The 24897-nt window shown below is 52.3% G+C and overlaps 7 protein-coding genes across 7 annotated transcripts; 3 read left to right on the forward strand and 4 right to left on the reverse strand.

Annotated features, from left to right (window-relative positions):
* Nucleotides 1–624: 624 nt before the first annotated feature.
* On the reverse strand, nt 625–2823 carry BO85DRAFT_374426 (PWWP domain protein; the record flags this gene model as incomplete). The annotated part of the gene is made up of 5 exons (XM_025656128.1): nt 625–1292; nt 1348–1567; nt 1640–2015; nt 2081–2570; nt 2658–2823. 5 exons carry the CDS (start codon nt 2821–2823, stop codon nt 625–627), a joined length of 1920 nt encoding a protein of 639 aa, XP_025514452.1.
* A 1840-nt stretch (nt 2824–4663) lies between these two features.
* BO85DRAFT_52972 (phosphatase PAP2 family protein) lies at nt 4664–6853 on the reverse strand. Its single transcript, XM_025665452.1, has 3 exons — nt 6010–6853; nt 5370–5904; nt 4664–5309 (listed from the first exon to the last, which is right to left on the reverse strand). Exons 1-3 carry the CDS (start codon nt 6400–6402, stop codon nt 4888–4890), a joined length of 1350 nt encoding a protein of 449 aa, XP_025514453.1. The 5' UTR covers nt 6403–6853; the 3' UTR covers nt 4664–4887.
* A 3268-nt stretch (nt 6854–10121) lies between these two features.
* BO85DRAFT_489320 (phosphosulfolactate synthase) lies at nt 10122–11412 on the forward strand (the record flags this gene model as incomplete). Its single annotated transcript, XM_025663595.1, has 6 exons — nt 10122–10370; nt 10441–10478; nt 10535–10572; nt 10629–10708; nt 10769–10851; nt 10917–11412. The coding sequence occupies 6 exons, from the start codon at nt 10122–10124 to the stop codon at nt 11410–11412; spliced, it is 984 nt and encodes a 327-aa protein (XP_025514454.1).
* Nucleotides 11413–11668: 256 nt separating this feature from the next.
* Nucleotides 11669–14547, forward strand: BO85DRAFT_450559 (putative C6 transcription factor). Its single transcript, XM_025660399.1, has one exon. It carries the CDS (start codon nt 11946–11948, stop codon nt 14175–14177), a length of 2232 nt encoding a protein of 743 aa, XP_025514455.1. The 5' UTR covers nt 11669–11945; the 3' UTR covers nt 14178–14547.
* A 1396-nt stretch (nt 14548–15943) lies between these two features.
* On the reverse strand, nt 15944–20049 carry BO85DRAFT_53048 (cytoskeletal protein-binding protein SLA1). Its single transcript, XM_025665453.1, has 5 exons — nt 19698–20049; nt 18176–19504; nt 18080–18110; nt 16177–18027; nt 15944–16115 (listed from the first exon to the last, which is right to left on the reverse strand). The coding sequence occupies exons 1-5, from the start codon at nt 19893–19895 to the stop codon at nt 16090–16092; spliced, it is 3435 nt and encodes a 1144-aa protein (XP_025514456.1). The 5' UTR covers nt 19896–20049; the 3' UTR covers nt 15944–16089.
* An 870-nt stretch (nt 20050–20919) lies between these two features.
* BO85DRAFT_450561 (PRKCSH domain-containing protein) lies at nt 20920–23000 on the reverse strand. Its single transcript, XM_025660400.1, has 2 exons — nt 22628–23000; nt 20920–22564 (listed from the first exon to the last, which is right to left on the reverse strand). The coding sequence occupies exons 1-2, from the start codon at nt 22742–22744 to the stop codon at nt 21161–21163; spliced, it is 1521 nt and encodes a 506-aa protein (XP_025514457.1). The 5' UTR covers nt 22745–23000; the 3' UTR covers nt 20920–21160.
* Nucleotides 23001–23365: 365 nt separating this feature from the next.
* Nucleotides 23366–24859, forward strand: BO85DRAFT_450562 (pirin family protein). The gene has a single exon (XM_025660401.1). It carries the CDS (start codon nt 23687–23689, stop codon nt 24734–24736), a length of 1050 nt encoding a protein of 349 aa, XP_025514458.1. The 5' UTR covers nt 23366–23686; the 3' UTR covers nt 24737–24859.
* Nucleotides 24860–24897: the final 38 nt, after the last annotated feature.

A 24897-nucleotide genomic window follows, 5' to 3' on the forward strand; every position in this document is an offset into this window, starting at 1 on the left:
GCAGTAGAACCTGGTAATTAAGCATCGATGATATATCCTCCCTTTTTTCCAGGATTGAAATAAAGCAGAGCAGGGCGGGAAGTTTTAGGTGGGTGGGTTAGAGGTAAAATGGAAGGGAAAGAGTAAGGTAAGAGTCTTTTCTTCTGCTTGTCAATCAAGCAATCCATCCATCCCTACTCGTGGAATCGGGCATACTTAGTGTTGGTGTTGATCATTTTGAGGTCCGGAGGAGAGGGGGAATATGCATCTCGTTATCCACTCCACTATCAATTATCATTGAGAAGATGGACATGGATGATGGATGTACAGATGGTACTCTGTAGTGGCAAAAGAGATGATGGTAAAAGCTTTCCCATGATCGAAGATAAAGGGTGTTTTCAACGACGCTTGCATGCATGTGTTTTGACTTTTTCCAGCTTCGTGAATTTGATTCCAAGAGTAAAAAGAGAAAGAAGAAAAAGGGGGATTTGGTTGGATTGGATAGTAAAAAATAAAAATAAAACAAACAAGACAACGCAGAGAGGAGTCACAGCACAGAGAGGCCCATAAACTAAGGCAAGTAAACAAAACGCCACAATCAATGTGGGTGGTAACAACGGCAAACAATTTCCATCAGCATCACCTTTATGCTGCCGTCTCCACCGGCTTCTCTTCCGTCTTCTCATTATCAGCCTTCTCCTCTGTCTTTTCAGCATCGGCCTTTTCCTCCGTCGCCTTGCCCTCGGTTGGCTTCTCTTCGCTGGACTTCTCCTCCGCTGCCTTCTCCGTCGTAGCCTCTTCGGTCTTGGGAGCTTCCTTCTCAGTCTCCTCCGTAGCCGGCTCAGGGGCCTGTGGCTTCTCTGCTGCATCGGCATCGGGCATCGGCTCATCCTGCGGCTCCGCAGTGTCAGCCTTGCTCTCCTTGGTATCATCCTCCTTCTCGTTCTCGGTATCGCCCTTAGCCGGCGTCTCAACGCTGCTCTCCTTGTGGACACCGTTGGCCTTGGGCTTGTCTCCCTTCTCCTTGTCATCCGAGGGTCCGGTGGCATCCGCATCCAGCAAGTTCTTCCACTTGGACAGAATGCTCATCGCACGGGCCCGGAACTGGAATTCCTCGTCGCGAGGGATAGAGCTGAGCTTGACGATCATCTTCAAGACCTTGTTGATCTTCGTGGCACGGATAATGGAGACTTCAAGGTCCGCGTGCTTCTCAAGTTTGCCGAAGAAGTTGGACATTTGAGTCATTTCTTCCTCCTTGGGTGGCTGGTCGCGAGAAATGAATCCCTTCTGAAGCTTGTGACGGATAAAGAGGACTAGTCATCATTAGCATAACACGTTCCTAGGCTACCAGGTTGGTCCCACACATACTTTCTTTCTCCTTCTTGTCCTTGGCTTCCTCCTGAGTCAACTTCTTCTCGGGCTCCTTGGATTCCGCGCGAGACTCCTCTCCATCATCACTAGCAGCAGCCTTAGCGGCCTTCTTGCTGCTTGCGGTCTGCTTGCCCTTGGAAGCAGGGGCCTTCTTTCCAGATTCACTGGCCGGAGTCTTGGGGGTAGTCAACTTCAATTTCGTGGTGGTTTTAGGGGTCTTCGCAGGCTAGACGGGAAAAAAGTCAGCTCCACAGTGTCACCCGAATTCAGCACGACGGCTCTCTCCTACCTTCTCCTCGCTCTGGGCCTCAGAGTCGTTGTCCTTCTTGCGCTTCTTGGTGCTCTTGGGCTTCTTCGTCTCCTCATCAGCATCGTCCATGTCGACATCTTCGTCATCGACCACGTCCATGCTCTTGCGCTTGTTCTTCTTGGCCTCGCGCTCAGCCTTGGCGGCGGCCTTGGCAGCTGCCTGGGCCTCCCTTTCTTCGATCTCCTGCTCCAGGGCACGCTGGTGATCTGCCAGCAGGTCCTTGAAGTGCTGAAGGTCATGGCCCTCGGCACCCACAGCATACGCAGCCAAGAGAGTTTTCGACTTGCCCTTCTCCGACACCTCCTTGCAGCCAGCAGCATCGATAGGGGTCAGATCGGTGTTGGGGATCCACGCGCTATGGTCTTCGTTAGCCAACTCGATGTCGCAAGCTTCATCCAAGCTCAATGTGGTGTTACTCACAATTCGTTCGTCTCAAAGAACATAACGGGGAAGGTCCGCTCGTGAGCGCGTTTGCCGCCATCGGCGTAGTCCTCCCTGTAGGTTCCGTCGGGGCGCTGAGCCGTCACGGGACGCGTGTTCAATAGAGTCTGCGGGAGCATTTCCTCGTCGCAGATGATGGAAGGCCATGGGGGAAAACTCCTGAGACGCGCCAGGTAGTACTCGCCGGGCTGTGCGTTCAAATGTGTGGTACGGATCTGGGACTTCTTTCTGCTCAGCTTAGACTTGTGCTCGGGCACGGTGCCAGTCGATTTCCGCTTCGCGGCGCCAGACTTCTTAGCGGATGCGGGTGTTCCGTTGGCCTCCGATGCTGGTGCGGCTTCGGGCTCTGCAGGCGCGGCCGCACTCTCATCGGACTTCTTCGCGTCGGCAGACTCGGCGGGTGCGCTCGATTCCTCGGCCTCTGCTGAGGCGGGCTCTTTCTTCTCCTCTTCAGTGGCAGTTTCGGTCGCTATTAAGCATGGGGCAGGTGATATTAGCGAGCGCCACTAGGCAAGACCGCGACGAGAGGAGAGGGCGTGGTGTTGGGGTAGCTTACCAGATGGCTTGTCCTCAGGACCATTGGTCTGCTGCTCTTCCTTCTCCTTGGAAGGCTCTTGCGCAGACTCAGCAACAGCGGGCTGGGCATCAGCGGGAGCGCGTTCGACGGACGACTCACCGGCGTCGGGGGCGGGCGCCGAGGCAGCAGGGGTATCCTCGGCCATGATGCGCAACCGGGAGTCGGAAATTAATCAGGAGGGGGGAATGGAAGGAGGATGCGAAGGAGAAGAGGATAGACGAAGCCTTCTGATGAGAAGAAGGTTTGGGTGGGGGGGAAGGTTCGAGGGGAAGGGTAATGTGGTGGAAGGAGGAGGAGAGGAGTGAGTGAGAGAGAGAGTTGAGAGCGAGCGAGCGAGAGGTGGTGGTGGAGAAGGTCGCGACGCCGGGAGGCGGGAAGTCGACAACGCGTTGCACTTCTTGGGGTGGGAAAGCAAAGCGGCGCTGCGCCCAGTCCGTAAATGACGCAAACGCTTCAACGACAAGAGACAAGTTGATCAATGTCAACCACCACCACAACTGGTCTTGACAATTAACACTGGCTTTCTGGAGCTGCCCTCAATAACCCTTGTATTAGCGACTGGGCAGGAGGGGGATCCTATCACGGCAGACCGCTGTGTCGTGTCTCGGAGCGCTTGTGGCAACTGTAAGACAGAGCTTCCAATAGGGGGGGTCGTTGCTGAGAATCGTGGCGTTTCTCCCAAACGTAGAATCGACGGGTGAATCCGATCCAGTTCACTTCAAAAACACGGCGATACAGGGACGCCTGTGGTGATGAATGGCTGAATGGATGATGGTGATGCTGCTAATGAGCCGTGACGCGAAAACTCCCCGGCGATTGACGATCCTCCAGCAGCCGGAAACGCGAAGTCGCTGCTGCTGCACAACAACGGTACGGAGCTTGCAATAGCAAGAAAGAAAAAGCCAAGGGGCTATTCGGAAATTGGCGACAGTAGAATCGTAGTGATGAACACCCACGGATGAGCCGCAGTCTGCTTGGATCACCGAGACAGCGAATATCACGGGTCAATTCAAGAGATGGATAAGACTCAAAATAGAGTGCACACAAGTACTTGGTGTTGAGACACAACCTGTTCAGGGCTTTAGTATCTTATTTTGCATAGGACATCCAAATCGCAGACTCACCTGAAGCTAACAATCCAGCTCGCGCACCGCCGAATCCGATCACTAGTTTGAGGATGTTGAGGAACACCAGAAACCCCGCGGTCGCAAGGATCTGCAAGATTCGGACGAGGAGTTGAAGCTAGGTGAACAAGCAAGTATACCGAAGTCAAATCTCACCCGGAACCGACACTGGATCTTGGAGAGGGTAGTAGAGTCGACGGGTGAGGAGGAAGTAGGGGTGATGGTGAGAATGCGTCTTGTAGTTGTTTGGTCGGGGGGAACAAGGCAAACAAAAGGGAAAGACGGATGGTTGACGCCAGGAGAAAGAGTTCCCTCGCTGGCTGCCAAACCACCAGCCATCCTAAATCTATATCCCCCAGCACAACACTCAACTGACCTTAATCCCCCCCACTCCCGCATTGGATTTTACAGGCTTATTCCGAGATCGACTCCGTGCGTTAAAGGGCGGGACAATGAGCCTAGTAGAGTGTTCCCCATCTACAACACCCCGTCCGGCACTTGTCGAGTCAGTCCCACGCAAGTAACACTGACAATCAATACCTTGCAAATCCTTCTCGTCGTGTGCTACAAGCAGAATTTCAAATGATCCCATCTTTTGCCTTCTCTCACCAGCCACCTGGAGGGTATCTTCGTGTTATTCTGTTCGGACGTTCATTCATCCCTATTCACCCCCACCCGCTTTCCTGCTTGAATTCGTCTCTAGTTCTACTACTATATAGCAATCATCATCCCAATTTGTGCACGATGTTTGACTTACACAAGAACTAAAGTCATCCCAAAACCATTCATCATGTTGAGTAGAGATAAAAAATATTAAATGCATTGTCTTTGATCAAAAGCAGGTCGCCATATACACAGTAGGGGAAGTTCGGAGCATATGGATGATCGAGGGAGAGTAGGCACGGACAGTAAGAATAGTACGGCCCCAACGACCGACCGGCGGTACCATCAATGTAATTAATACAGATCAAGAGTCATGACAGGTTCATAAAAACGAGGTGAGAAGCCATTTCCAGAAGGGTATCATGCAAGTCCACGGTATATATGTAGGAAGACAAGCTACTCTCGAGGCAGCGCAAACTCGCTCACCAAGGAAGGGAAGTATGTTCAGGCAATCCCTCATCATCAGTCCACCCATCAGCTCCTTCGAATTCTTCCAGCGCGGTCGGCACCGGCTTGTGGATACGAAGAGCCCAGAGGAAGTAGTCTTCCAGGGGAAGCAGGTTCAGCAGGATGCCGTTGAATTTCCACCCAAGAGCACACACCGTGGCACCGGCCACCGCGTCCAGAATGAAATGGTTGGCAGTCGCGACAATGGCGGCCAGGATGACAAATGGATAAGCAAAGCCCATGGCCAGGCAGACGAGTCGGCGCCATGACGGAACCTGCAGTCCGACAGGGCCAATCGCGATGCGCGAGCGCCGACGATGATGTGGCGGCAGCGGTATGGTCATGATCGTGAGACCAATCATCAGAGAGTAGCCGAAATGCAAGGAGGGCATGGCGGCTGTGCGTGTTTTGGTCAGCGGTCTCCTCGCCCAAGTGGTTCCCCGGAATGAATACTCACCGTACTGGTTGCAGAAGCGGTTTTCGGTCCAAACGCTGCCTGCACCGTTGACGCCATGCACCGTATCCACAAATCCATAGCTACGACCCCGAGCTGCATCAGGACCCTGCGCGTCCTTGTCGCTCAACAGTCGAGGTGGCATGCAGGGCCACAAAGTAAACACCACGAACGCAAGCAGATTGCACACGGCAAGTGTTCGACGACGAGCTTGATAGAGGCGCGGGCCTGCGGGCGAGCCACTCATGAATCCACGAGGCTTGCCAGGCTGCGACTCATCGTATCGGTTTCTAGTGGTCGTGTAGTAGTAGAGCCAGACGAGGAAGGCAATGGTTCCCGGGATATGAATAAAGGAGTAGATCCAGTTTGTCCACATCATGAGTCTGGTGTGCCGGAGGAAGAATCGCTGGATAGGAACCTCCAAGAACAGTCCCAGCGCCTCTTCAACCTGTATCAGCTGTAGCGCATGTTTCCTCGCCACGTCGACGGTGCCTTCTTGCAGCGTAACGGCAGTAAAAGCTCGACCTAGTTGGTATGTCTATGCCATAACATTAGCGATTCCCACATAGAACCTGGAAAGCAAGTAGTTGCTGTGGACTCGAGTAAAGCAAGTGTAGGGAACACAAGGGTTCGAAAATCATACCCAGTACACTAACGCCCAGTACCAGCATTCGACTAAGAAAGGGAACTTGCGTAGGAGGCGACTAAGCAGGCGATCTTGGAAGACGATGGTGTTTGGAGAGGTGACCTCCAAGGTCGACGAAAAGATCCCCAGTTGCCTCTTGCGCCACCGACTCTGGCCATCTTGTAGGAGTGCCGATGAAGACGAGGACAAGCGACGAGACAGCAGGCCGTCCTTTGCGGTTGGTGTGGACAGTCCGGACTCTGTCGCATCAGGAGAGCTGCCACGTGAAGGGATGCTGGATCTGCGGCGGGTTCTGCGTGCAGGGAACGATCCTGTTGTTCGGTTGATCCAGGTACCTCCAAAGAGAAGGACGATGACCGTCAGAGGCTCGAGGAACGCTCCAACTCCCATGATGGTGTGACCTCCTCGGGGTGGGAAGATAGATGCGCTATACCGGGGGAGGAGGTGGGAAGAGTCGACTGTATGGAAAGGGAAAGAAAATCAAGGGTGAGGATTAAGACTAATGAAGTACAAAAGACCAAGCAGCTCCAAAATTCCAAGCTGGAATGCTGCGGGGCAAGCTATAAAGAGTGAAGCACAGAGAGACAAGGCTTGGAGAACACCGAGAGCATCGTCAGGTTAGCAAAGCCAACCAGACAACAACAAACCGGTAGGAAGGAAGGGCGGGCTGAATTATTCCCGCCTAATAGCTTGAATTAGTAGCAGTAGCGTGTAAGTATTGCTCTCTGAGATGGGCAGCAGTGGGGGGCGGCACTTATGTACCTTACGCAGTGCAACCTAGTAGCAGATGGTACTAGTAGGAACTTGCTTGCGTCTTTTTGGGGGGGGTGTGGGTATTAGTAGATAATCATTAGTTGATTAGTTTTGATTTAGTTAGGATAGGTAAAGTAAGTAAGTAGTACGTAGGTACTAGGTAGGTACTACAGGGAGAGAGGGAGAGGGAGAGAGAGAGAGAGAGAGAGAGAGAGAGGGTCTCAGCCCAGCTTGACCTGCTTGGCTGGAGAAATACTAGTCAAGTACCAAAAAAGCAGCAGGCATGTAACAAGTCCGAACCACCGACCCTGAGTGGGCAGCAAAAAAAATGAAAATAAAAAAAATAAAAAATAAGGGATCGCTCCTCACTGGATTGGATGACATGGCTCTCCAAAGTGGGTTTCACCGGTTCTTCGGTGTCTGACTTGGTTGTGTTTGGCCAAATTAGGCCCCGTTAGCATCGCATTTCCATGTCGTGATAATTAACACATGCTGGAGATCGGGGCCAGCAAACCAAGGAACCACCAGCACTACTTGGCTCAGAGAGAACGCCATCGTCGGAGCTTCCGGATGCCGAATAAAACAAAGCCATCCGTTTGGGGGAGGGGGGAAGGAGATTGAAACTCTGAGAAGGGACGGCAGAAAGGGTCAAACATCCGCGTTCCAGTAATCATACCAATTAAATCTGACCTCCTATTTTGGACCTGGATGCTAATTTCACCCTCTTTAGAATGCCTATTAGTAACTTATTGGGGGGAAGGTATGGGTGAAGTCACAAAGAAAATTGCTTTGTCGGTGTCACCCAATTAGGCCCATTAAGGTTTGTCAAAAAGGTCGAGGAAGATCCACGAACATGGGTCCTTGCTCCCACTTGCTGGGCCTTACTCTGTACTGGCGGTGACAGCAAAAAAAGTGACCTGCTAATACGGAGTAAGTTATTTCACGGTTCAATGGTAAGGATAATTACCAGATTCGATCAGGCCGTCTCTCATCCACTGCAGGGATTTTGCCGTCGCGACCAGACAATCCTCGTCACGACTAGTATTGTTACCACGATTATGTTCCAAGTCAGACCAGCTGGAGCTATTTCCATTGGCTGGAAACCCTATGTCAGCCGCATCCACTTCCCAGTTTGGTAATTACCTACCTACATCATGCTCGCAAGCTAGTAAGCTTACGGAAAGACGTCACATGAGTCAGCGGAATGTTGGCCAGGATGGGCAGGAAAGCACGCTGCACAAAAGACGGCACGAGAAAGTTTGCCGATAAATGGACGACGAAGGAGATGAAAATGCTGAAGTATCAAATCATTAAGTCTATGTTGCCTCTCTGTGAAGTGCTCAGGTTACGTTGAATATATGCATGTACTCCCCTCCCGACGAAGCCTAGTAGAGCCTTTACTCGTACTCGATCGCGAATACGATACGATGTAAATACTGGCCCTACAGGGTCGAGGCTTCCAGCCTTGTTCTCAGCCAGTCCACTTTCTTGCTTGGCGATCCCAGTGAGCGGAATCTAGACTAGATATTGATTACTTCGTTTCTGGTCCTGCTTTCTTTGTGGGAACCCCCCTGTTCTCCCCTTGGTTCCACGGTCAATTTTCCTTGCTCTCTTCAACTCTTCATGACCCTTGTCGGGTGGAAACCCGAAACGCCTCCAGGACGTGCGATGACATCGTGACAGTTTTCCCCTGTATGTTTATCGAGCGCCTCAATTATCCGATCAGCGTTCGTATCTCTCCTAGAAACCCCAAGATTCCGAAGCCACTCCCGTATCCCTACTATTAAAAACCAACTCAGCCGTACAAAAAGCATCACGGCAGGTCCCCGATCTTAGTGTTAGCTTAACTACAGAGCTGGCGCATGATTTGCAACCCTTCCCGTCTCGATCACGGGATGATTTCCAAGGCAGGAGAAGTCCAGATGCATAAAACCCCGCATAAATCACTTTATCCTTAATACTATGGAGTAACGCCTAACAACAAGGGACTTCGTATAGCTTCCGAGGGCTCCGCAGCGGTCGACAAACATCCGTTTCCGAGGTCCTAGTCTGTTCTCGTCTCATCCACTTAGTTCGACGGTTTGCCTTCCTGATCATCAATCCACCCTGTGAGTTGAAGCGGGGTTACCACGTTCCGTGCACCGAGATTGTCACTATTCTTAGTGATCCCACACTGAGTCCTGCGAGACGGCTGGTGCGATCGCCCGTATACTTCACAAAGAGTGCAGAATATTGTAGGCAATCACTTTTTGTTTTCTATTTAAACATCTAACATTGTGCACGTGCTCCAATGAGACGGTCTTCTGGAGTGCTTGTAGGCAGACAGATAAGTAACCTACATGCAGTATACATGCGTTAGGTCTTTTGAGGCTGTGTGACGGTAGCCTTTTTGTTGACCCAACCAAAGTTTCATTAATTGACCAACCAGTTATTTTCCTGTCTTGTTGAGGTAAAAATCATGCGATTTACTATAGGGGGACTGAATATTATTATTATTGTTATCAATCATCCTCGTCGGCGACCGGAAGACTTCCGCTCCGTGCCAAGTGCCGACCCAAAACCCGCTTGTCTCCGAAGCTCCGTCGCCAATACTTTCCCTTCATATGCGGGCCCTGGAGAAACTCTACTGGGAGGATCTTGTATCCATGGACCCTCAATCGTTGTTGCTGAATCGGTGCCTAGGTGCTACGAAGCTTGACCCGAATACTAATCATTCTACCTCGGCGCGGGAAGATCGTTGAATTTATACCGACCAAAGCACCGACGTACTTGTGTGCTCCTCTTACCAAATACCTACTAGGGATTTTTATGTCGATAAATATCAGCAACCAGATATTTTTGCTTCATTCGACCTGATTCATTAAGCCCTAATAACCCATTAACTGGATTGATAACTACTCAATATACGGGCTTACCGGATATATCAAATGACGTCATGTACGCGTGCCTTTGCTGTCCTGACTTCATCGCTATTCCCATTCATCCCAGAAGTACCAATGAATTTTGGCCAGTGAGCACATAATACTGCTCAGGGGTACACAACGGTTCCGCAATGGATGAGAATCTCGGGTTCTTATTGCTTATCGTTCAATGCATTCTCCTAACTGTCAACCGGTAGGGACCAATGATTGTCACTGTCTCCTCCACGTCTCAGTGATGAGCTATCCTTTACGTCAGTCTTTTGTGACTCCTGACATGACCGGATTCAGGTGAACAGAGATGAACACATACTATAAGGGACCGAAGCTTCTGATGTGCTTGCACAACCAGTGTCAGTCTTAATGGAAAATCATACATAGTGTCTTAATTACTCTGCTTGATACACCTTTATCCAGAACATAATACCAGTCTACATAATGTTTTCCACTCTATCTCGCGTGACCACAGCCCCGTCGAGGAGCATCCTCCAGCATGCGTCACCTCAGATTCCCAAAGTTGCCGTATTGACGGGAGCTTCGCGAGCGCTTTCTTCCACCCCTCCTAGCCAGAAAGAGGTCACATTGCTTCAAGACAAGAAAAATGGATTTGGATTTGCACGGTCGAATCCTCGACCTCCGAAGCCACGGACGAAGGGTGTCACTGAAATTAGAGGCCCATACTATACTGTATGCGATGTCACCGCACAGCCGGGCGAGAGTGCTCGCGCTAAAGCAGAGAGCTGATCCGTAATCGTAGGTGATGGGTAAAAGATACTTGGCGGACGTGCTTGAGACGTGAGCAGTACCCACCACTTCTGCCACAGGTCTGGGTTCTGATCAATGTTCAACAGGATGGGAACACATGTCGACGGCTTAAAGTTTGCAGGAGGTAAAAATTACCGCTAGACTGGTGGGACAAGAGACAAATACTAAACAGCCTTCTAGGATCATTCTCTCTCTTTCCGGAGAAACCCTTAAGAGAACTGATTGACCTTGCTCATGACTACAATGTCTATGTCTCGACCGTAAGGATTTGCTCGGAAGAGTTCGCCGGTATAGGCTTGCTAATAGTGACTTCTGCATAGGGCGGATGGGCTGAACATCTACTCACTCACCCGGACGCGAATGCCGTCTTTGACAAATATCTTCGCAAGTGCAAGGACTTGGGGTACGGTTATTTCTATGTCCATGTTTACTTAAAAATCAGCTCATCCAACTAATTGCTCTCGGCAGATTTGATGTGATTGAGCTCTCGTCCGGCTTCCTGTCCTTCCCTGAAGACGACTGGCTCCGACTTGTCGACAAGGTTCACTCGTACAAGCTAAAGGCGAAGCCTGAATTAGGAATCCAGTTTGGTGCTGGTGGTGACACTCCGGCGTCTGGCTTGGAGGCGATTGGCACTTCCGACCCGGCCAAGCTGGTGAACATGGGGCGCAAGTTCCTTGACGCAGGTGTCGAGCGCCTGATGATTGAATCGGAAGGGATCACCGAGAACGTGCAGTCATGGCGGACTGATGTGGTGTCCAAGATCATGAAGGAACTTCCCCCAGAGCGCGTCATGTTCGAGGCGGCAGATCCCAAGGTGTACAACTGGTATATCCGGGAGTTTGGTATTGATGTGAATCTGTTTGTGGATCATAGCCAGATTGTGCAGTTGTCATGCTTGCGCCATGGAATCTGGGGCACGGCCGATACCTGGGGCAAGATTGTGTCGTTCCGGCCAGAGTAAAGGGACCAACTCGGCCGTAGAGGGAGTGATGTGAGCCGTGCGGGTCATGCCGGGCATCGGAGGAAATGTACGAAAGTAGTTATCAAGGCCGTAAATAGCCACTAGTCGCCAATAATGCCATCGATGGTTTGAAGTCGAAGCAAGTTGCCCGATGATGATCCATTATTCTTAGTCAGCGCCGGCCCCCCAATAGGCGGCCCCGACTCAATCCGGGGAAAGCGGCCAAGCATCCCATCATCCTTCCGTTCTGGTCATCCTCTTCTGTTTGACTCGCCATCTGCCTGTGGGCATATCTTTGCCGTTCTGGCTCTCTCCCGTGTGCTAGAGAGATGTTCAATCCAACACTCGGCTAGTCAGCCTGGGTCTTGACACAAACCCCCTCCCCCCTCATCACCGGCCAGACCGACCCCGCGGTTTGCCCCTGCAGGCGGTCTGCACCTCTTCTCCTCGTCAGGTACATCACTTTGCGATTGTGGCTCGAGCGGATTTACGGGCCCGGATCATCAGACGCTATATCAGTTTCATGCACCATCATGCCTAAAGCTAATCCACCCCCTGGGGGCCGACTCCGCTGCAGACGCGCCTGCGATAGTTGCAAGCGGAGGAAACAAAAATGCAACGGAGAACAGCCATGCACGATCTGCATCCAACGGCGCAAAGAATCCGAGTGTCACTTCTCCGACAAACCGGCGAGACTGCTCAAACCGAATAGCAGCAGCTCCAAGGACACCATGCTTCTCAGCGAACGGTTAGTCCCGACCCCACAGCGTCAGACCGCCATGGACCGACTCCTGAACTCGCTCGAAGACCGGAGTGCCAATATGGAACAACAGGCTACGGATGACAAGGATGGGATGGCGCCTGTGCCCAAGGTGGCTAGGCTACTGCGTGATGGACAAGGCAAATTCATGTACGTTGGCGACTCCGCCAGCTTGTCTTTCCTACAGAGTGTGCGGAGGATCGTATCGACTTCGATCGGCAGATGCGAGTTCACGGAGGACAACTCGCGACATTCGATGCTGGAGGCGTTCCAGAGTGGCTCTACAACACAAACAGGACCGTTGATATCGCCACCAAGCAATGAAGAAGCTCAGAGGCTTGCGCGCCAGTTTGTGCTTGCTACAAGCCCGCTGTTGGATCTGTTCGACCTCAACGAGTTTCACCCCCGGCTTGCAAATTGGGTCGAGAATCCGACAGGTGATGAGGATACTGTCAGCTCGATATTTTATCTCGTGCTTGCGATTGGCGCGCAGGTGTCTGATATCAATCAATCCCTGGCTGAGCAGTACTTCGTCAGCGGCCGTCAGTTAGCGTTTTCTGCCTTCACGGAGACCCCGAGCATATATACTATCCAGTCCTATGTTTTGATCTCGATGTACATGCTGGGAGCCTGTCGACGCAACGGAGCTTTTATGAATTTGGGAATCGCGCTTCGTGCCGCGTATGCGGTTGGAATTCACCGGAAAGACGCGAATGCGCTTTTCTGCACCCGGGAACGGCGGGCTCGAGAACGGGTGTGGAAGAGTCTTCGTATGATGGACCTGTACCTTTGTGCCTCCTTAGGACGTCCTCCTGCGACACTAGACTTTGACTATGATCTGCGTGAAGAAGGGATTTCGCCAGGGGAGCAACAGCGCCTTCACCCGGACGAGCAGTTGTCCATGACGGTGATCTCACTGTGCCGGATCTTCGAACGTATCCTGACCGAAGTCTATATGCGACAAGTCGTCTCGATTAACGTCGCAGAAACCATATCGAATCAACATCGAGCTTGGGTGCGCAATCTTCCGGTGTTTCTGCAGATGCAGACTGAGCGGCTGGATTCCAAGACGCTGGAAGGCACCTTGTCCGCTGCGCACATCTTTGGTTCCTACTACTGGTCGATCATTCTGCTTACTCGGCCGTTCCTCATCTTCCGAGTGTCCCAATATGTGCGGAATAGGACTGAGGCAACAGGATCCTCCGACAGCAGGGCCAGCAACTCTCGCATTGCGTTATTTGCCGACGCATGTGTTTACTCTGCCTTGCGCGGACTCAACATCGTAGATGATCTTTCTCGCTACAATACCCTGCCGCGCAGACTCCCATTTCTTATCAATTCCGTCTTCAACTCAGCCGTGGTGTTGGGAGCCGCTTTCTTTGCCGACTACGACAATTTGCTCCCGCTTGAGGAAGGCATGGACAAGGCGGAGAAATTTCTGGGCCTCTTCGTACCCCACGACCCACACGCATGTCGCTTCTTCCAGATCATCAAGTATCTCCGAGGCGCAGTGGCGGAGTATGTTCGTCGACGGAACCGCCATTGGATGGAGCGCCGCAGCCGACAAGTTGACCAGCTCTTCGGCCAAGTCGGGCCCGCCAAAGAAACCCCCATTGCCGAAACAAATACCCCGAGCAGTCATCGCGGAGAACCCCCCGCTGTACCATCTCCTTTATCCCCCGACAAACTCACCGGAGCTTCTGCTTCTCAGCCGCCCGACTTAACTACAAGCACCACTACCGCTGGCCCAACCGACAGTGACATCTGGGATACGCTCTATGGCGCACAAGGCGCCGACACGCTACCATACGACACCGCAATTTCCACGCTCACCACAACCGGAATTCCCATCGGCTGTTCCCCAGGCGGTACCATCCCTGCTGGTGGCATGCCTCCGGATGCTCCAGGGGCGCAAACACCACTCTCGGACGTGATTCTCCCGGACAATGGCCTGCTCTATATGGCCGAAGACCTTCCCGTATTTGGGATTTGGGGAGATGCTTGAAGCATCTTCTAGCTCACACTGCAGCTGGGAATTGAGTGCAGATATGTCCTACTTGCCACATTATCTCTACTCCGGAAATCTGAATTCAATCCAACCCGATCACGACACTACTCCTCATGACTCTTGGCCTCCTCTAGAAGTTCCACTTTCCTCCAATTATATTATCTGATCTCACTTAAACGTGTCTGAATTGGCGTGGCGTGGAATGGCGTTGGACTCGTGAATCTCTTGGCTATGTATATATGAAGCAAACTGGAACTTTCCATCAATACCACTTCACCATCCATACATACATACAACACATATATACTTCGTTTCTCGTGTACATACAAACCTACAAACATATGACATACTACAATCCCCGACTGAATTTATCCCTCACTCAATACATCCCGATGACTAAATACTAGTGATCAATACAACCAGGCCACACTGCCACTGCCAAAATACTATCCATATACCCCATCTCCAATCGTCACACTAACTGTCAGTTGAATTTACCAGACTACAACATCATACCAACTGTGCCATGATGGGCAGGCACTACTAAGTAGTACTTAACAACCCCTGAAAACCTATAATTACAACAGTAATGATCTATGTTATATTCATATTCAGTTATTATTATTACTAGTAGTAGTAACATTGTTTTTCCCCATAGCACCCACCCACATTCACACCCCTCTCGGTTCACTCTTTATAATACTATGTTATAGTCGGTGGATAATAACTATTATGTGAATACAGACGGATGATGACCTTTAGCTATTGATTGTTTGAAAGTGATTTACTAAGTACTGTAAGTAACCCTGAATTTATTCAAATCAACTAGTCTTTGTTGACAGTACTCAATGCATTGTCATCAGTTACTACTCTTGATTGGGACACTTCTCAGTGAATCATTCTTTTCTACTACTACTTACAGGTTGTTTATTTACTTATTCAGGAGGATTGTATAATTACTAACAATAGTCCTTCATTCACTTACATACTCACTCTTGGAAAGGTCAATTTCTGTTTATCAGGTGATCGACACATTCTATGAGCCATCACCCTGATGATATATTGCTACTATCATAGTAATCCGTGTATACCTATTATATGTATCCGTGATACACCATCCAAGTAAAGCAAATATCAAGCAATATCAAGCAATACCAAGCAACTGAATCGTACACTAGTAATACTAATAATCCCTATTTTATCTGCTGAATCACGAGCTATATGTACCGTACATGTAATGCAAAGATTGCAAAGCAAAAAAGAAGGTGCACATCGGGATCGAGCAGAAAGCAAAAAGGGTAAAAGGAAAAACGGAACGTATAACGGGGACAAGAGAGATAGTCATGTTCAGGAATTAGTCGGAATGAGAAGGTGAGAAGAAACGAATGCAACACCTCCGGCCGAACGCGAAAGAAGCGTGCAGGATGAGCATGAGGATCGAGTTGATAGGAAAGAAGTTTGGGGGGCGGATGTGTACTCTCACGGCAAGAAGACCGTGAGGTAATATAGGATACAAAAGAAACCAGGAAGCAGAAGAATGGGGGTGAGTTTCTGTCTTCCCAATATTACGTATTGATGGGATGGAAGCAGCGTCGAGGTAAGAGAGAGAAGAGAACATCAGAAAGAAATTCTAGATCGCTGAAGCTGCGTCATGTAAACAAGACTCGAGACATTGCTTCAGAACTCGCTGCGTGGGTCCATTGCGTCCGGCCATGACTAAGGTAGAGAGAGAGAGGGAGCTCTGATATACGCATTACAGCGTCAGAAGTGGCAGAAATGAAAGCAAACCGCGGCATCATTTATGTATGATGTGCATGCCATTCCCGCCAGCAAGAAATAGCAAGCGACCATGTATAGTAAAGGAAAATCGTGTGTCGCCAAGTCACAGACTGATATATACAGGTTTGAATTAGAATCCAAACGGATTGGTAGGCGCTGGTGAGTTCCGTTAGCTTGACCCCAACCCGAAGAAGTATAAAAAAGTAGATGAACTTACTGGCTTGTGCGAGATTGGCCCGGAGACCGGTCGGCTGAGGAGCGAGCTTCTTGGGAGGCTCGTTCTTCACACCAAACCGGACAGCAGGGGCGGGTCCGGTCTGCTGTGGCTGCAATGGTGCAGCCGTAGGTTGTTGCGGGATTGGCGGCACAGGAGGTGCGCTGTAAGGCATGCTGCCAACACCATTCATACCCGTAGGTTGGGGCTGCAGAGGCGGAGGCAGAACGGAATTGATGCCGGTTTGCATCGGCTGCTGGGGTTGCGGCTGGAAGCCCCCGAAGCCTGTAGGCTGTGGCACCAGACCCGGGTACCCAGCTTGCTGTTGCTGGATTCCGAACTGGGACTGCGGCTGGAAACCGGTGGGCTGCGGTGCCAGTCCATTCTGGAACTGAGCCTGAGGCATGAAACCAGTAGGCTGGGGCTGGAGAGTGGGCTGGAACCGCTGTTGGTTCAGTTCGGCCAGACTCTGTCCCGGCGGAGCAATCTGCGGTCCCGACTGAGGAATACCAGTCAGTTGGGGTTGCAAAGGAGGCGGACCGAACGAGTTTGGCTGCTGAGGGAAGTTCTGGGGCGCGGAGAGGGGTCGCTGGGGTGGTGGAGGAAGCAAAGAGCTCTGTCCCATGTTCTGAGGCGGCTGGGGGCGTTGTCTTGAAGCTTGCTGGAAGCCCGTTGCTTGAGGACTGAACCCTTGGGCACCCGGAGCAGGCTGTTGCGCAGCTTGTGCCAACTGGGAGAAGAAGCCCGGCGTGGCCCCTGTCTGCTGTGGTTGCATTTGCGTTGCGGGCACCGCAGTGTGCTGGGGTTGAATGGTCGGCTGTGGCTGGAGAGCTGGCAAGGGCGCCGGCGGAGATTGCGGGGCAGGAGCCGCAGGCGTAGGCTGAAGAGGAGCTTGAAGCAAAGACAGGTCAGCCATCGCGCCTGCAAGTGGTTGCTGAGCCGGTGGTTGTGTCGTGGCGGGAGAGGACGCAGCCGGAGGGGGGCTTGAGGGAGTAGCTGGCGTCGAGGGAGCTGGAGCGGCGGCGGGAGTAGCAGGTTGCTTGGGCTGCTTCACCTCCCAGGCATCGTCGTCGAAGCCCTTCTGAACCGGGGGTTCGGAAGGTGCAGCAGTGGCGGGGGGTGTCGCACTGCGCTCTGCAGGCTGCGAAGCATCCTTCTGCTCAAAGGCCTTAGGGTCGACCACATCGCCGGCTGGCGAGGTGGGAGTGGGCCGGCCTTTACGAGTGTTGTTGCGAAGGACACCTCCAGGGCCAGAGAAGATGCCGGCGGCACCCTCTTCGCCATTCCCGATGACTTCTTCACCGCCAAAGCTTACGTTACGTAGCTTCGACTTGGCTCCGGTGCGCCCAAACATGTTGTCCAGGTAGCGCATCACTCGCAAAATATCGCCTTCCTTCAGACCGAGCGTGCGCAGCACCTCTGGGGTGATGTCCGGAAGCACGGCCTCGTCCATGGAGTCCTTGACGAAATTTTGGGCATACCGCTCGCATTGGTGCGGGCCAACGCCGGCCTTGAGGAAGAAGTCAAACCAGTCATAGTCGGATTGCTGGAAAGAAGCTCCGGCGGTAGCTGAAGCACGTTTGCCCTCAGAGGGGGACCGGGCCTTTTCAGGCTCGACGCGTTGAGAACGGCGTCTGATGTCCGACAACGGCTTGTCCTCGTCGAGAGACACGCCTGTCATCTTCTCTACATACTCGAGATCCTCGACGGACATCTTCGGGATGGGAACCGCGATTTTGACACCGTTCATCTTGTGCAGATGAATCTTGCCATCCTGCAGGCCAATGAATTGCGCCTCGACAGTGAACGTCTTGGTGCGATCAGTCCATTGCCTTGTTTTGGCCGGATCCGGTTCTGCTTCCATTAGCAACAGACTCAGCACTTGAGGGCGAACGTGATGACTTACTCGGCTTGTGGCTGCTCTTGCTATCGCGTTTCTGGCGTCAAATAGTCAGCATCACCTCTAGCAATTGACACCCGGGCTTTCGGGAGAGGAACATACCTGACCGTCAACCGAATCGGTCCGCGACTTGCGCAAAGCTTCCTTGGCTAGGCGCGCTTCCTCCATGCGATTCTTCTCTACAGTGGAAAGGCCCGGTTCGGAACTAATCACCGGAGTCCCGACCGTTCCGGTAATCTCAATGTAGCTACTTGGGACGACACCCTCCTTTCCGTTCTTCACACGCCGCACCTGCCACCATTCTTCGGACTTGCCGTCATCCAGGACGATGACGTCGTCGCCCGCGGCCACCGTCACCTCATCGTCTCCTTGAGCCATGAAGTCGTAGAGAATCTGGCCCTTCTTCTGTCCTCCACTGGTACCAGCGGCGATGACCTCCTTCAGACCCTCTGCGCGATAGGCGCCGGAAATTTCACCCAGGGCTGAGACAATTTCCCGAGCAGTGTCCTTGGCGCCCGCGTGGAAATCGATGCTCTTACTGGGCCGGACCAGATCCACAAAGACGTGCTTTCCTTCAATCGAATAATGGGTGAGCTTGTCTGCGGTCCATTCCTGCACATCACCACCCTCCTCGGGCGAAATAAAGATGGTTCCGGTTGCGACATTGATACCCAAGGTTGTGGGCATCTTCTTGCGCTTGCCCATTACTTCCACCATCTCATTGATGCTGTAGATATGGTAGCCGGAAGGGGAACGAGGGGTCGGTTGGCCGACTCTGCTGTATGGGGGCGATTCTTGCACATGGCCGCCGCGGTCGCTGTCGCGCACCGAAGAAACCTGAGAACGAGGAGGCCGAGCGGGCTCTGGAGGAGAATCCAGCGAGACTGGCGACGAGATCTGCTCGGACGGAGGACGCCGTGGTAACGCAGGCGGAGGTGGCGAGGGCTCGTTCCGGTAGGGCTCCTCCTCGGGCTCATCGTACGCTGGCCGTGCTGGCTGAGGGGGCGGGGGAACGGCTCTGGGTGGTTCCGGTTCTGTCGCAGCGGCATGCTGCTTGTGGATGATATCTGCGATGGCCGCGGCGGCAGGATTCTGCACGGCATCAATTGGAGGAGCTGCGCTGGTCCCGTTGACTTCTTCCTCCGTCACCGTCGGTCGCTGCGGGAGGGCGGGTGGCGCCGGTTCGGGTTCAGATTCGGCGGGGGGAGGAGACGGGATGGCTGGTGCAGGGGCATGGTGCGCGCCTGCATCTTCAAGGATTTCGATGTAGTTCGCGGGGGCGAAGCCGTAATCGGAGTTGACACCGACCAAGGTCCAGTCCGGGTCGGAGGTATCATACACGATCAAGTCTGCATCTTCGGAGAAGGAGACCTCCTCGTCCGTCTGGCGTGTATAATCGTAGAGCGCTTTGGCCGAGTGTACTGGTTGAGCCTACGTGTCCGACAGAAATTGCGTTAGCACAAGCGGTCTCAAATCTGAAGACAAGAGTTGCAGCGTTGCCGGTACCCCTGAGCGTGAGGGGCCGGCCGCGGCGACCATACACCGGACGATGACGCATGCAAGCTTGAAGATATAGTCCGACTCTACGTCAAAAGATGTTTGGGGAGCCTTTAAAAATCCTTACCTCCTCGACGTAGTTGTTTGGGACGAGACCCTCGGGTTCGTCGTCATCCTCACGCTCGGCCTTCTTCTTAGCCTTCCACCAATCCTCCTCTTCGCCTTTCTCGAGGATGTACAGCAGATCGCCTTCGCGTAGCTCTAATTCCCCCTCCGCTTGGGGGAGGTAGTCGTAGATGGCCGTGTAGACACCGAGGAAACCCATGGTGGCAAGCCGTTAGGTAGCCAAACGGCGATGGAGAAGGGTCCGGGGGTTGTGTGCCGCGGCTGCGGAGGGCAGCGTGGACGAGCGAGGCTGTGGGCCTGGAATCAGGAGAGGATGAGCCGGACGAACCGGGTGGATAAAAGGCGGGAGGGAATGGAGGGGTGGGAAGTTAGGGTGGTAAATAGTAGTATGTACAGACGAGGAAGATCGGTAGATTGGGCGGAGGAAGGAAGAGTGAGTGATAGACAGGAGACCCGTGCAACAAACGTACCGAGTCGAGTAAGTATCTCTCTGCTCTCACTAGTTTAGTTAGTAGTGGGCAGGTACGTAAGTGGTCCAAGTGGAGGGAGGCAGCCTTGGCAAGCACCCAAGCAGTACGTAGATAGTAAGTAGCAGTAGTAGTAGTGGATTCAAAGGCAGTCTAGACGGGAATTCAATATCAGGCTTGTTCGCCGGAGGGAAGAAACCGGGAAGGTATGCAGTAGCCCTTAAAGGTAAAGTATTAAAAGAGAAGTGGAATAGAAACGGGAAATAGAAGAAAGCGGAGGGAAACAGAGAGGGTGAAGGGAAAAAGGGACCGAACTGGACCGGCGATGAAGCAGCAGCAGAAGGAAGAGCAACAGCCCGAAAAGAGAGAGAGTTGCGGATGGCTGAGGGGGCCGGGCGGTCACGTTTTCTGCACCCACGTTTTCTTGGATTTATTACTTTACTTTACTTAGTTTATTAATAGCCAGCAAGCAGGTGTTCGATCGATCATATCTGCACCTGACAAAAGTCTTATACAAGAATAAATGTAGTAATTCTTTCTCTACTCCGTAACTCGGTGTGATTTTATGCTCTTACTATTATTATTCCTAACAATATTCTCTCTCTTTCTCTCCTGACCCCTTTGACATTGAATGGGAACGGCAATAATGCTTCGGACAAGCCTGGAATGCCCGCCTTCCCCCCCTTATCGGTCAGCCCAGCCTCTTTGGGCACGCATGGTCTCCCCTCCCCCCCCCGGAAGCCTCCATCCATTATTGGCTCTTGTGCTCGCCATGGGCCGGAATTGAGTCAACTATTTACTTCATACTTATTGAATTTAATTAATGGCAGGTCAATAGTCCCAGTACACGGCAACCGGGATAATCGTAATCTATGCAATGGGATATAATCAGCCGTAGCTACGAACGCACGCTAGAAGAAGAAAACACATGGTAGACGCAAAGAGGAAAGTTGCACAAGGGCACCCCGATCGACCAAAAGCAAAGCTCTCACAATAGCTACAACTCATCCTTCACCCGCTTCTTGCTTACCTCCTCAGCTTCGTCGGTCTCCAATGGCTGCTGTTCTTCCTGGTGCTGCGGTTGTGGCTCCTGCCCTGCCGCCTCTGCTTCAGTCGTCTCCTTGGAAGGAGCATCCGAGACCATCTCTTCCTGGGAGCCCTCTCCGTTGTCTTCCTCCTCCTCGTCATCATCAACGAGGCCGCGCAGTTGACGTTCTCCATTGACCGAGATGACCTCCAGCGTCCAGTCCTTGCCCTTGGCCCACTCTTCCAAGCGCTTCTTCAACGTTTCGAGCTTCTCTGGGTCCAGATCGTGCTTTTTCAGATCCTCGCGCGACAATTGTTGCACTTCCCCGTTTTCGCGCTTGGCCACAACCTCAAGGATCTCTTCTCCAGCCCACGCGACGCGTCCTTTCTCGATCTCCTTGCCTTCCGATCCCACCAGCTTCTGAGCACCGACCTGGATATCTCCGACGACCGGGAACTCCTCCAGCACGGCGGATTCTACTAGTCGTTGCGCCAACTGATACTCCCGGAGCGCTTCCCAGTCCGATACTTGCTCCGGGTCTAGGATTTCGCGACACTCTATTCCATGTACTTCGTCCTGCTGGGGCGGCAGGAAGGCAACGTCGTTACATAGACGCGGGGTGTAGATGACCATGAGATAGGAGCATGTGGTCAGCTCCTTGATCCAACCAATGCGGTCTGTCGACTGAGGGTGACAATGAAACTGGACCTCGATCTTCCGGTCCCGACCTGTCAGGTCGCATTTCGTGCCGCCATCCAACCGTTGCACCAAGTACCTGGAGCCGCCCTTCGTCTGGAGCTCTGCCACGTCTGTGACAGCTTTCTTCTGGTCTGAAGCCCCTTCTACCTCATCTTCGTCGCCCTCTCCCTGAGGGAATTTGCCCAGAATGAAGGAGTGTGTTGTATGGTCCTCCATAGGCGGGTAGTTGGGAACGCCACTTCCTGAAGGGAGGGCGTGGAACTGCTTAATCTGGTTCTTGTAGCAGAAAGAGTAGGACCACCATCCGGATATATAATACATGCATTTGCCCTCCATCTCGCGCAGGAGCTCCAGGCCCCGATCCATCGCGCGCGCCAGCTCCTTCTGCTCGTCCGCTTCGTGAGGATGTCCGGTGGCATTGGTCCGGTCGTCAACATCGACGCGGGGGATCTGGCAGAGGAACCGCTGTTCGCCCAGAAGCATTTCCTCATAGCTGAATCCGTCGTCGCCATCGCGGGGGGTTGCGTGGTTGTTGTTATGGGTATTGCGGCCTAGGTACACTTGGGCGGACTTCTCTTGATTATCGGCGAAGGTCGAAGAGCTATCACTGCGCTCTCGTAGGAGCTCTCTGGCGTGGGAATCGAGGACGTAGTCATCGGGGAAATGCACCTCGAACTAGACGTAGAAGTCGGTTAGATTTGGGCTGTGAGGGGTGCACAAGTGAGATGCGATGCATACTTGAGGGTAAGCTAATAGGTCATCATTGATGTTGAAGGCCTTCTTGCTGGCCCAAGCTGTAGAGCTGGCACACGCCAGCGCTAGCAGAATATGTGCAGCCTGGTTTCGACGAGGCATGGTCGATTGTAGAAAGGGGACGGGGTATCAATTGAGATGGGTCGGAGTCAAGACCGCCGGCCGCGGTGTTCCTGAATGCGACGATCTGGCCTGATTGGGTGCGTGACGGAGACGGGTGGCCAGTGGCTTAGTGAGGGGTTAGGACTGAGTACACGGGAAATACGATCAAGGGAACATTATTGTAAATATGATGGCATGAAAATCAGAATTACAGTTGGGGTATGATGATCTTCGAGGCGGTGATGCACCCAGGGACATGCCAGTTGGGAAGAGCAGCGCAGCAGCGGAGAGCCGGGGATATATCTTATCAGCACGTGCGCACCTACAAAGCAGGTAATTCAACTTGTAATTACTGTAGCACAAAGTTATGCAACTACCAGCATCTGAAGAAGCACAGATTACGATAGCATATTCCAGAATTATACAGTTACCACCCATTCTCCCAATCAATCATGACTGACTAGTTACCCGTCATTATGAAGAACTGACTAACTAACCCCCCAATTCATCCGTCCACGGGAAAAAGAAAGACAGCCCAGCTCAGCTGCATTGACCCCACTGAGTCAGCCCTGAATAATGGCGCTTAAATTGCTGACGGCAATCTTTGTAAGAACGCGACCCATGGGCAACATCCAGCATTACTTCTGGTTACGGAGAACGTAGTAATACTATTTTCTCTCTCCCCCACAATTGACTTTCCTTTTTACCCCCACCAGCCAGAAAGAATCATTCTGATTATGATTACTTTACTTTATGCTAAGCTAAGCTGAGCTAACTAACTAACCTAGTTTTAAAACTAAATCGAATCATCCAGCTTACCAAAATCATTATAAGAAGTTGACTAAACCCCCAAGTTCTAACTATCCCATCGTAGCCAGCACCTTCTATATCATTCGCATTAACCTCCCTGACAAGGTTATAAAAGGCCGTTCACAGGACCACATGAAACTCCTCGTTTCGTTTTTCATCGCTATCATTGCTATTGTCTTGACTTGCAATACATCTACTTTCTTCAACCAGTTCACTAGATACCTTACTACTACTACATCTACCACCACCACCACCACCACAAATCCATCCAACATGTCCGTCCCCCGCGCCATCCGCCAAGCCTTCCTCGCCATCGAACAAGCCGAAGGCGCCGGCGCGCGCGTCCGCCGCTCCATCGGCACACGCAACCTCCGCAACTTCAGCCCCTTCCTCATGCTGGACCACTTCACGATCGGCAAAGGCGCCGGATTCCCCGACCACCCACACCGCGGGCAGGAAACCATCACGTACCTCCTCTCGGGCGGCGTGGACCACGAAGACTTCGCCGGAAACCGGGGCACGATCGGCCCCGGAGACCTACAATTCATGACCGCCGGCCGGGGAATCATGCACGCGGAGATGCCGCACGAGAATCCCGATGGGAGTCCCAACGTGGGCATGCAGCTGTGGGTGGACCTGCCCAAGGAATTGAAGATGTGCGAGCCGCGGTACCGCGATCTGCGGGCGTCGGAGATCCCCATTGCGAAGGCGGATGATGGGCGCGTCACGGTGAAGGTAATCTCGGGCCAGTCACATGGAGTGGATTCCGTAAGGGATCTGGCGTATACGCCTGTTTGGTTGTTGGATATGACGGTCAAGCCGGGCGGTCGGGTCAAGCAGGTGTTGCCGGTTGGGTGGAATGCGTTTGCGTATACCTTGGCTGGGAAGACGATTTTCGGGTCTGGTGGGGAGACGAAGACCATTAAGGAGTTTCATAATGTGGTGTTTGAGCAGCAGGGTGATTATGTCGAGGCGTCGGTGCCGGAGAATGCGGATGAGGAAGGAAGGTTCATTTTGGTGGCGGGTCAGCCGTTGGATCAGAAGGTCGTGCAGTATGGCCCGTTTGTCCTGAACAGTGAGCAGGAGGTGTATCAGGCTATGGTGGACTTTCAGACTGCGTCGAATGGGTTCGAGAAGTCCAGGAATTGGGAGAGTGAGATTGGGAAGCGCATGGCTTATTAGAATGTTTTATTCGTTTGTTTGTAACTGCTAGATGAGATTTGTATTGTCTATTGGCGTTTGGTTTGAGCTTTTTTGAATGTTTGTATAGATCACTGAATACTATTATGAGTGATGAGATCAGTGGAGCTTCCTCAAGTAGAATTATGGTAGTGTGAATCCGT

Source organism: Aspergillus piperis (assembly GCF_003184755.1).
Source record: "Aspergillus piperis CBS 112811 unplaced genomic scaffold BO85scaffold_12, whole genome shotgun sequence".
Lineage (NCBI taxonomy): Eukaryota > Fungi > Ascomycota > Eurotiomycetes > Eurotiales > Aspergillaceae > Aspergillus > Aspergillus piperis.

Bases quoted from the DNA above. Each gene is read 5' to 3' on its own strand.
- BO85DRAFT_52972 (XM_025665452.1), bottom strand. From the start codon at position 6,402: ATGGGAGTTGGAGCGTTCCTCGAGCCTCTGACGGTCATCGTCCTTCTC. The intron at 5,905-6,009 runs GTATGATTTTCG...GTTATGGCATAG, and splicing joins ACTGGGCGTTAGTGTACTGG to ACATACCAACTAGGTCGAGC. The intron at 5,310-5,369 runs GTGAGTATTCAT...AAACACGCACAG, and splicing joins CCGCTTCTGCAACCAGTACG to CCGCCATGCCCTCCTTGCAT.
- BO85DRAFT_450559 (XM_025660399.1), top strand. From the start codon at position 11,946: ATGCCTAAAGCTAATCCACCCCCTGGGGGCCGACTCCGCTGCAGACGC.
- BO85DRAFT_53048 (XM_025665453.1), bottom strand. From the start codon at position 19,895: ATGGGTTTCCTCGGTGTCTACACGGCCATCTACGACTACCTCCCCCAA. The intron at 19,505-19,697 runs GTAAGGATTTTT...TCGGACACGTAG, and splicing joins CAAACAACTACGTCGAGGAG to GCTCAACCAGTACACTCGGC. The intron at 18,028-18,079 runs GTAAGTCATCAC...TAATGGAAGCAG, and splicing joins CAAGAGCAGCCACAAGCCGA to AACCGGATCCGGCCAAAACA.
- BO85DRAFT_450561 (XM_025660400.1), bottom strand. From the start codon at position 22,744: ATGCCTCGTCGAAACCAGGCTGCACATATTCTGCTAGCGCTGGCGTGT. The intron at 22,565-22,627 runs GTATGCATCGCA...TTCTACGTCTAG, and splicing joins ACCTATTAGCTTACCCTCAA to TTCGAGGTGCATTTCCCCGA.
- BO85DRAFT_450562 (XM_025660401.1), top strand. From the start codon at position 23,687: ATGAAACTCCTCGTTTCGTTTTTCATCGCTATCATTGCTATTGTCTTG.